This window comes from Hyperolius riggenbachi, chromosome 6, assembly GCF_040937935.1.
Source record: "Hyperolius riggenbachi isolate aHypRig1 chromosome 6, aHypRig1.pri, whole genome shotgun sequence".
Classification (NCBI taxonomy): Eukaryota; Metazoa; Chordata; class Amphibia; order Anura; family Hyperoliidae; genus Hyperolius; species Hyperolius riggenbachi.
The window spans coordinates 318,548,610-318,559,770 of record NC_090651.1 but is presented as its reverse complement, the minus strand read 5'-3'; the positions used below and the strand labels follow the sequence as shown (position 1 = coordinate 318,559,770).

Below are 11,161 nucleotides of genomic sequence, written 5' to 3'. Positions count from 1 at the left end.
AGATTAGCCTACCTTGGCATAAAATTGGTCCCAATTGCTGTCCTTTTGCATTGGGGATATAATGGAAAACATGGCCCTTATTCAAAACACTTTTTCTCCTAAGTTTTCTCCTAGGTGATACTTTATCAATAAAATGCCTTTTAACTGGCTCAGGATTGCTTTAGTTATAATCTACGCTGCACCTGTGGCTCTCTAACTCTAATGTGGCTTAGATTCTGTGCCATGGCTTTCCCCGGTTTCGAGCTGCCGCAAAGTCGGCTATCATGTGACAACTGAGCTTCCTCCTATCAGTAAGGCGCCAGTTTTATTAGCTACTCACCAGGTAATCACTGTGAGCCAATCACAGTGATTGCAGACAGCAAACTGAAAAACAGGCTCTGGTCCTTAAAGTGGCCAGAGCCTGCCATCCTATGTGGGTTAAAGGACTTACGAGCCCAAATAGGTAAAAAAAGAGAAGTACCTTAATCACTTTTAAATGCACGGAGGACGCCATCCGCGTCCACTTTAAGCCACTAACAAAAAAAAAACAAAAACATATCGACAGTCCTTTTTCACCTACTTTTTGGTACTTTTTTAATTACAGAGAGATGAAACAGAAGATGAAGAATCATCTCCTAGGAGAAAACTTAGTAGAAAAAGTAAATTGAATAAAGACCAGTGTGGGTCAGAATAATTTTTACTACTTCCAAGAGGACGTTATTTTTAAGTGTATCTGAAACAATGGTAGCAAATGGGGGCTTCCTCCAGCCCCCTGTGGTCCGTTAGGTCCATTGTCGTCTTCCCAGTCCACTCCTCTGTGCTGTTGTAAGCCTTGTAAAGTCTGCGACTTGGATGAGTTGCGGACTGTGCATGCGTGGTGCCACCCACCCGCACCCCCTGATCACGCTCTTGTGGCTGAGATAAGATTGTCTCAAGTTTACTTTAAATAGAACATAAGAAACTGGACCCTAAGCCATGCTTGATGCATTCAGAGTTAGCCAAGAGTATGCTGACTTGCGCAGTACTATATGCATATTGGCAACAGAACATAACACATTTATGCACAGGTAACCTATGAAGTGCAAACTGGGTTTAGGAAGTTTATATATACAATGCAACATTTTTTGCAATAGATGAAGTGATACATATTGTGCAATTTTAGAAGCTAAAAAAAAAAAGAGACATTGATTGGCTTTCTTGGTCTTTACTGGTGATTTCCTCTGAAACGTTTGGTGAATTAACTTATCTAACTCCTTTTAGATTGGATCACAGACTAACCAATCAGTTTTATTTCAGTAATTTCTGTATCGCCTTTGCAAAACCAACACGGTTAGTGTCTCGATCAAACACTGTGTAATACTGGCCAATAAACACGTCTCCGATGATCCACAATGGTCCTGCCGGTGGAGGGATGTCCAAACCCATGAAGCCACTCAAGCACAAGGTTCTGCCCATCTTTGATATCTGTATGGAAGAAACTCATAATTACTTATGCAAACACCTAAAGTATGCTAAAAGCAGCCGTGACCACAACCTATGAACCAGGCGTCCATCGGAGATTAGTACATTTCAGTGACATAGTCAATGTGTTTTCATAACATGTTGGATCTCAGGCTAATTTTCAATGAATGTTTGATGTAAATAAACAAATGATTCTCTCAGTTTGTGTTCCATCTCTTTCTCTATACTGCTTAACATAAAATTATTACCACGGCAAAGTCCACGTTATCTGGAACTCAGGCAACCAGAAGTCTCAACTAACTGGCATGGCTGAGGGGATAGCGGGGACTGTGTTTTTTTTTGGTTGGGGGGGGGGGGGGGGGAGGAGGTTGCAGGGCATTAAATACTTACCGAGCCTCCAGCCTCGTCCTCTATCCTTCCTGTAGCTCCATGTGGCTTTCCAGCGGCCGTGCATGGGAGGACGCGCCGGGAGCCGTGCAGGGAGGATGCCGGAAAGCTACTAGAAGCTTCAGGAAGATTAGAGCACCACGCTATGGGGTTGTGAAGTATACAATGCTGCATGGGCGGGGGGGGGGGAGGGGGATGAGTTAATTGGGTTGTGCTCTTTCGGATGGTTGCTCAAGCAAGTACATGTATCCGGCATCAGGCGATCCCCCGCTGGTGCAACATACTGGGGACTTTGTTGTAATGTGTGTTTAGGTAGAGCTGACGTGTTCTGCAGCACTTTACAAAGTTTGCAGTCACTTCACTAAGACCCAGTGAAGTGTGTGTGTGTGTGTGTGTGTGTGTGTGAGGGGGGGGGGGGGGAGGGAATTGCTCTAGTGGGTCACTAGAGCAATTCCCTCCCCCCCCCCTCACACACACACACACACACACACACACACACACACTCACACACTTGCAAATAGGAAGATCATAGGTTAGCAAAATTGATAGCTTGTATACAGAATGTTGTTTCAGGTTATTGCTGTCTGTATTCCCACTTCACTTCCTGTCTCTGAGACCTCCATGGAGCTTTGGTGGTCATGGGAACAGAAAATGAAGGACAGCAATAAATAACTGGTTGAAATTATAACTTTTCCTCACACCACAGAAAAAAAAAAGTTTCATTTCTTGTTGTCTCTGTCACTCTGGGACAGAGTCCATCATTTCCTGTCTGGACAGGAAGTTATGAAAATCACACCATGCCAGACTACAATAAATATATATTTTATTTTTTTTTGTGTGGAAATGGGCTTTTTTTGTTCTGTGAGTTTGAATAATTGTAAATGTACATTTGTCACTTCACAAACCTTCCTGCATCACATACTATGGTCCACTTATGACACAATATGGATGGTTTTCAGGGTCATTTATGCTAAAAATTTTAGGAGATATTTTTCCACCATCACTGCCTAGACAATTCTTAACCCATTTTGGCCCCAAGCCTCTGGTGCCTTTAAGGACCAGATACATCTTTTTACCCTTTTTTTTTAATTTCCTTATCACTGTGATTGGCTCAGCCAATGAAAATGGCTCCTGACCGATGCACTATTTTTAGACAGCAGAGATCTGTGCCAGCGGGGACGCGCCATTGCATCCCATGCTAGGGAGCCGCCGATGTTAAAACTATGCCACATCAGGCTTAGTAAGCCCTCAAGTTCTGCATAATTTTAACTATCGGCAGTCCTGAGCCAGTTAATGATGAGGCATTAGTTGTAAAGAAACGATGTTCTTACCTTCAGAACATACTGTTCCCCAGTCAGATTGTACTGCAATCCTCCAAGAATGAATGATACAGTCGGCAGAGATGGTATGGTGCTGCAGTTCACCATATACTAGGAGGAAGAGAAAAACATTGACTATAAACATAGATGCCGAACAATAACAGAATACACAAATGTGAAGGTACTAAAGCGAACCTACGAGGTTTGCAATCCAAAAATGTAGATATAGGGGAGTTTTCTTCAGTGAATCTTGTAGGAACCAAGAATACCTAGGCAAGAAGTAGGGAGAGACCCAAGCCCAATGGTGCAGTATCGTCAGGTATGGGGAGGATGAAAGTTTATAGATATATACTCACAAAGGTGGGTTGCAGTTCCTGCAACCACTGTATAGGCCTGCGGGGAAAGAATTGTCCCTGCTATCCAGGTCCTGCTGAATACTGGATGGTTGCTCTCCTGTAGTACGATAGACTTTCCAGAAACACTGCAAAGCTATTATCTCCAAAGGAGGTCTGATTGGTAATGGGTAGGACGGAGGCGCCCAATGTGTGTTCTATTTTAGTGTTTTAAAATATAAATAAAAAAAATAGGTAATCGCTTACCTCTCCAGAAGATATAGACACCAGTTGAACTGAAAAAAATTTCAATTGCTTTTTGAATAAAAAAAATTCCAGTTAAACTGGTGTCTATATCTTCTGGCGAGATAAGTGATTACCTTTTTTTTTTTTTTTTTTTTTAACTATATTTTAAAACACTAACATAGAACACACATTGGGTGCCTCCATATTAACCGTTACCAAAAATGTTGTTACTCACCTCCTCGACCAGGCCATACCAGCACTGAGATCCCGAAGATCGTGGCCACACTGCGTCTGCGTAGTATCATGGACCCGCTTGTGTTTTAGAAGAAAAAGCCAAGCTTGATCAGGTCCCAGGGGCTTCTCTGTCCAGAGGAGAGTACCCCGTTGGAGCTCTTTTCCCTTCAGGGAAACTGTACAATCTGATTCTCCAAACAGGCATCCAATAATAGTCACCCAATCTAAGAGTTTGTGGTGGGACTAGGCAATGGTCTAATATTATACAAACATATCACAAATTCCGGAACTGACACAGATCAGGAGATTGCTTTATTAAACAATAATGTCTTCCTGGAGACCGAGAAGCATCAGTTCTTGCTTCAATCTACCCTTTCCTCTTCCAATGTAATAAGCACACATGCTTGGCCATTCTCTACTGGTGATGAACAATCCTCTATGCTTGAAGACCGCCCGAAACAGTGCTAAAAGTTAATTAGGAATAAAGAAACAGTCTTAAAGAGGAACTGTAGTAGAAAGAGAAAAAAATGAATCAATACAATGCAAAGTGAGGAGTAAAAAAGTAGAAGAGCGATCAAGAAAAGATTAATATATTCGCCATGATATTTGTTCATATCATTTGATCTACATTCAGCCTGCACATAATTATCTTTACTACTGGCAGACATTGAAAAAAAAAAAACAGACAGCACCAACTGCCATTATCTATAACCACACCCCCTAACAATGCGATAGGCTAAAAAGTTGGTTTCTTATAGATACACATATGGACAGAGGGAAATACTGGTTGCTAGGCAGTTGGATGCAGATGTTATTTGCCACAATGCAATAAGACTCTCACAGAATGACGTCAGGACCTAGGTGCTGACATCACACTGTGGGAGGGGTTTCACCACAATATCAGCCATACCGACCTCCCCGATGAAATATTCGAGAAAACATAAAGATTTCTCATAGGAAAGGGGGTAACGGCTACTGATTGGGATGAACTTCAATCCTTGGTTACAGTTCCTTTTTAACTTTACAAATCCCTGATGCTGTCTATAAAGATTTGGAGATTGTTCGGCTAAGCAGAGAACGTACGTTATAATCACAGCCAGGTTACAAGCAGTTACCAGCTGTAGTGCCCCGAGGGTTGTGTCTAGCAAGTCTAGTGCATGTATGTCAAGCTTAACACCAGCATTACAACAAGATAAGTCAGGACAGTTAGAAAGCTGATTTCTCTAATGACCTGACTTCTTGTGTTATGCCTAAACAGGATTTTAAAGAGAACCCAAGATGGGTTTTAAGAATGCTATTAGGACACAGAGGCTGGTTCTGCATACAATGACCAGCCTCTGTTACTATACTGTGCCCCCCCCAAGGCCCCCCCCTCCCCTGCGCTCTGCTGTCCCCCAGAAAAAAACCCCTGCTGTGCTAGCGACATGCAGCTTGTCGCTAGCCGGCTGTTTACATCCAGGCTGTAATTTACCGTCGCTCCCCCGCCTCCTCTATAGCGCCGATCCCCACCTGCGTCCTTTCCCTCCCCGCCTCCGTAAGCTGATTGGAGGGATGGGACTCAGGAGGGGAGTGGCGCTTTAGAGGAGGCGGGGGAGCGGCCTCTAAATTTGGTACACAAAAAGGAAGTTGCAGGGCATGCTGGGTTGTCATTTTTTGCTTCTGTACATTAGTTAAGCCTCAGGGGAAATAAAGAAGCAAAAAAAGACAACCCAGCATGCCCTGCAACTTCCTTTGTGCGGCAACGTACCAAATAAGAGTCAGGTAAACTGGGGAATAATCATTATAAACAAGAAAAGTTTATTATTCCTTGTTTACCAGATAAAAATAAAGAATTGATTTTCGATTTTATGCCCGACAGTTACACTTTAAGGTTCCTACTTGATTTATTTCATAGTTTCTTTCCAGTTATATTGGTCAATAATAGTTACTGTTTAAAGGACCACTATTGTGAAAATTACACATGTATGCATACCTATAATATGTACATTTGGTCCAGAGTAGAATTAACTATAAATTACTTTTTCCTATGTTGCAGACTACCCAGCATGCTCATGGTGAACCCGAACTCCTAGGAGTGTGTAAGGGGCTGTGATGGACCAAAAAGCCCTCTTACTAAAATGCTATGAAAAACAAAAATGTGCTTTCTGAAAACAGAAAGTATTTGCAATAATTCAGGTTGGAGAGTTCTAGTTCACCATGAACGTTCTGGGTAGTCTGTACCTCTGTGTGTTTCAAGTCCTACCCCATAGAGTTAAATTAATCCATGCCATGCGCTGATGAGGATCAATCAATCCGAAACAGTCTGTATGCATGTTGGATTAGTGTGGCTCTGCAATATTAAAAAGCTGACACATCAATGCATTCCAGCGGATCTGGAGGTGTGTTTAGCCCACAGGGACAACAATGGGTAATTTGCATATTTCAGCAGTGATGCACTGGGAGCTAACTCCAACCTGAATTATTGCAAATACTTTCTGTTTTAAGAAAGCAAATTTTTGTTTTCTTATGTTGCTGTCACAGTAGGTAGTAAAACGCTGACAGCTCTGACAGGTTTCGGACTAGTCCATCTCCTCAAGGGGGATTCTCAAAAATTTCTTTACTTTTAAAAGCTCTCGCTGGATAGCGGAGGTACAATCAAACTGCCAGAATAACGTGATATAAGGAGACAGACTTCCCCGTATCTTTGCATACGTCCTTTCCATGGAGTGCTTTTGAAAAAGGAAATACAGCACTGAGAATCCCATATGTGGAGATGGACAGAACCTTCAGATTTTTACTACCTACTGTAAATGACAGATACATGATAAAAGTAATCTTTGGTGCATTTTACTTTGGGACAAATGTACTTTTTATATGTGTGCATACAAATGTTTAGGAATAAATAAAATGAATCTAATTTGGGTACATCACAACAAATGAATTGTAGTTCTCACCTCCCCACCAAGGATTGGAAAGGCACCCATAGCTCTGTGCAGAGCAGAAATCTCAGTGGAAGGTCCAGTAATCAGAGACGTCCCGGTATCCACTATGGCTTGGCAACCACCTTTACAGAGAGACAGCTGGCTTCCAACTCTAACTCTGAAATCAAGAAGAAAAAAGATTACTGTTTATTGTCTGGGCTACATGGCATCAAGGAATCATCACCTTTGTCCACTTCCCTTCAATAATCAAAGAATTGGGAACATTTTCTGCAGTCTCCATATTCAAAACAAACATGAGCAAGTCCAAAATTTCAAAATGTAGGATTGTCAGGGAATTGTAACGATTGTGGAACTTTCCCCGTGATCAGCGCACAACGCGTGCGCTGACACGGCGGAAATCCTCCACAAGCGTATAATTTGCAGGAACCCAGCAAAAGGTGCTACGCACCCGTAGAGGGAAAATTCCTGTCGGCAGATGGTGCTGGGGAGTGCAGAGGAACCAATCCTCTGTACCTCCACAAATGCCAGACAGGAATTGTACGAAACGCAGAATGCAATTGCAAGAGAGGCGATTGCGAATGAGAATGAGCAAAGGGACAGGTTGTATGTGTGTGCGCCAATCCAGTCGCCACCCCGCGACCGCACACACACAACAGCAGATATGAAATAGGAACGCGATCGCGAGAGGTGCGATCGCCAGACAAGACACAAGGCAGATCAGGACAGAATACGAGGTTAGCAAAGGCACAGCAAATAATACAATGAGGAGATACGGAAAATAACAAACGCTAGCTAACCGCGAACACCGCACTCATTCGCAACAGTGCACGCGGTTATGCGCGGTCTCCACGTGATAAGCACAATAGAGACAAGCACGCCTAACTAACCATTAACAGACAAACATGAAACAGAGGACGCGAGCGCTTGCTTAACGGTACCTCACCGAGCCTCCAGCAAGCGGTCGTAGCGGATAAGACAGACACACGAAAACAGGGACAAGTGAGAGATAGGATCCACAGCACTAGCGAAAAGTGGCTAGCGCGATCCAGGTACAGAGTAGCAGAACAGAAGGATCACCAGCGCTAGCGAAAAGTAGCTAGCGCGATCCCAGGAGACAGAACAGAAGGATCCCCAGCGCTAGCGAAAAGTAGCTAGCGCGATCCCAGGAGACAGAACAGAAGGATCCCCAGCGCTAGCGAAAAGTAGCTAGCGCGATCCCAGGAGACAGAACAGAAGAGATAGCTGGTAGCAACCGCTGCACCAGCTATACTCCAAGAACAGAGATCAGAACCATTTCCTGTCGACCACCGTAGGGACTGGACAATGGCAACAGGCAAGACAAGACAGAACAGGCAATACAGATAATACAATCTTAACTGCACTAGGGAAATCTGCCTAGCGCAGATTCAGGAATTACTCTAAGCTGATGTTCAAACAGAGAGCAAGGCTGACACCCCACCAGGAGTGTTACATAGGGCGAAATCGTTATGAACAGCGAAGCATTGTGGGAAAGACATAGTACTTATAGTACACGCCTCCAATGAACGTGGCCAGGCAATTTGCATGACAACGTATGCAAATTCCTCTGCAAGCACAAGCTGCAAAACTGACAGAAGCTCTTCTTTCCAGAGTCCTGCAGCATGCAAACCTACACAATGGTCAAAAGGCTGGCTCCCTGCACAGGCAGCTGAGCAAATCATCACAGTACCCCCCCTCCAGGGTCAAATTCCAGACGACCCTCAAAACTGCTATTAGCAACAGACTCAAACTGAAGACTCATGAAGGTCGGGGCAGCCCGACAAGGTCCAATTCCAGAGTCAGTCCACTCGAAACCGACCTCATCGGAAACAGAAGCCACCGAAACATGCCCATCAGTACTACCAGTCTCAGTATAACACCCATCAGGACTGTGAACGCCAGAGAAGAAGCCATCAACACCCTCCAGACAATACCCACCACCTTCCAAGGAGCATCCAAAAATACCAAACCTGCCACAATACCTGTTCGAAGTGTCCCTTACAACACAAAAGCCACCGTTGATCTTATCCAGGGGACCAAGCAAAATTTCTCCCGGAATCTCCCAGAACCTTTTGAAGCTCCACAGAGATCCCAAGAGGGCAGAACAATCACCAGGCTCACATGGATAATTACCAAGAACCCCCATGGAACCAATGACAATTCCGGATTCAGAATTACGAGGACACCCATCAAGATCAAGACTTTCAGGGACCACTTCTGGGCATGCAAGCAGGCAGACTAAATCAGAACATGTCTCCACCGAGGAAGCATCTGAGTATGCTGGTAACCGAGGCACACTTGGGCTTTCTGGGTCACAGAGCACACTGGGGTACACCAGCACAGGAGAAACCTCAGGACATGTCGGGGAACTGCTAACCTCAGAGTCCAGCACAAGGAAACCAAAACCAGGACCGGGCAGAGAATCATCACGAGCATTGGTCTCAAGCACTGGACTTTCAAAAGAAGACTCGGATTCAAATTCGGAAATTTCTGTGACTGCAATATCATCATTGACTACACATGACTGAAGCTCCACCAGAGCTGAAAAGGTAGTCAGCAAGGCAGCAATGCCTACGGAAGAGGGCAACACCTCAGAAGGACTTGGGGGACAGGAGACATCTCCTACAAGTTCTGCACCCTTTGGGAGGAACTCTGAGACCTCCAGAACATCAAACAAGACCTCAGGAACATCATTTTTCAAGTTTTCTAGGAAGGATTCTGAACTATCCATGTTACAGGGCAAAACTGGAACTTTATTTTGTGGACAGGGCAGATGTCCCAGGAATGGTTCCACCATAACCTGAGACTGGATCTCATCATCATGAGGGGAATGTACAGGTATATTTACTGGAACACACACTGACTCCCTAACTTTATTCTCACTGTACCCAGAATTCTGTGTGGCAGTCAAACTAGCTTGTAACTCCAAAACTGCAGAAAAACAAGTAAAACTAGCAGCAATACCTAGACGAGCCTCTAGGGGCAGGGCAGGAGATATTGTACAAGGCAATGTTGACTCATCCAGAGTACAGGGTGGAGAGTCAAAACTTCCCTCAGAGCAAGAAAGGGACTCATAAATGTCAGTGTGATTGGACATCATATTGTTATTCATGGTACAGGGCAGGTTCAGAGAAAGGGTCTCTGAATAAGGCAAAGAGGGTTCAGCATCAGATTCGCAAAACAGAAGCGCTGTCTCACTCTTAGATTCGGCTAACAATGTCGAATCCGAGGAATCAGAACGCAAAACCTGCGAATCAAAATTCACTTTAGGTTGTGAAACTGACGCTTCTATAGCGCAAACCTCAGCGATCTGCGGAGCAGACTGCAAGGCATCTAGGACCGAAACGCTGGAGCAACTGTCTCCAGGCAACGGGCCCTCACAGGTGAGAACAGGGTGAGACAGAGACTCATTTGCAGAAGAAATAGCGACATCAACAGGATAAACTTTATTAGGCATAATAATTTTACTTTTGACGCTGCATAGTCGAGAAATTTTCCCCATAGCAGGGTCACAGACGGAAGATCTCAAAGATCTGTTTCTAAATGACAACGGATCCCACACATCCTTGAGGAAACCGGCAGACTCATGCCGATCACAATCTGCAGGAACATCCGAGAAACAGGCATCAGATCGCACAGATTCAAACTGCACACTGTCAGGAGCGAATCCTTCAGGATTCGCACAGGAATCAACCACAGCGGCACACTCATTCATTTCATATTGCACAAAGTCAAGACTCACATGCTTTACCCCAGAAAGGCAGGAACAATCATCCGACAACGATGTCTCTTTATTGGAATCAATTGGTTGGTGTGTGTGCAACTCATCCAAAATCGTTTGCCATACATAGATCACCAGATCCACATCATCCTTGTCACATTCATCGGAATCAATCAGAAGGTACAAAGAGTCAAGACAAGCATTCAAGACATCTTCGCTTTTTGCGATGTAAAAATCGCAAAAGGCTTTCCAATCAAAATCGAATTCCTCCAGCAAGGCCCCAACATCCCAGGAAGCAAATGGAGGTTCAAACAGGCCAGTATCCAGATAATCTCCATAGGGTTGGAGTTCAGGAACAAGAACAGATTTTTTTAACTGCTTTAATGTAGTGTGCGATCCTACCTATAGCAGGATACACATAAGCTTTGGATTGGGGCAAAAAAGCCGGAGACGGAGCAACATCATTACAAACATCAATAGGGAGTGTTTTATTCCGATGCTTGCGTTTTTTAGTTTTTCTCTTTTTCGCCACTTTGCATGTCT

The 11,161-nt window shown here is 44.1% G+C and overlaps 1 protein-coding gene across 4 annotated transcripts in view; it reads right to left on the bottom strand.

The window, feature by feature from the left end:
* Positions 1 to 1,167: 1,167 nt before the first annotated feature.
* Positions 1,168 to 11,161, bottom strand: part of LOC137521711 (cathepsin D-like) — a 72,340-nt gene continuing 62,346 nt past the window's right edge. For 3 of the 4 annotated variants that reach the window (XM_068241354.1, XM_068241355.1, XM_068241353.1), the window contains exons 7-9: positions 6,892 to 7,036; positions 3,159 to 3,257; positions 1,168 to 1,443 (exon numbers count right to left, since the gene is read on the bottom strand). In XM_068241354.1, coding sequence (XP_068097455.1) covers positions 1,267 to 1,443; positions 3,159 to 3,257; positions 6,892 to 7,036 — 421 coding nt within the window. In that variant the 3' untranslated portion in view covers positions 1,168 to 1,266. Of the gene's footprint in view, positions 1,444 to 3,158; positions 3,258 to 4,253; positions 4,423 to 6,891; positions 7,037 to 11,161 lie in introns of those variants that run through there. The other variant, XM_068241356.1, reaches the window with a different exon arrangement.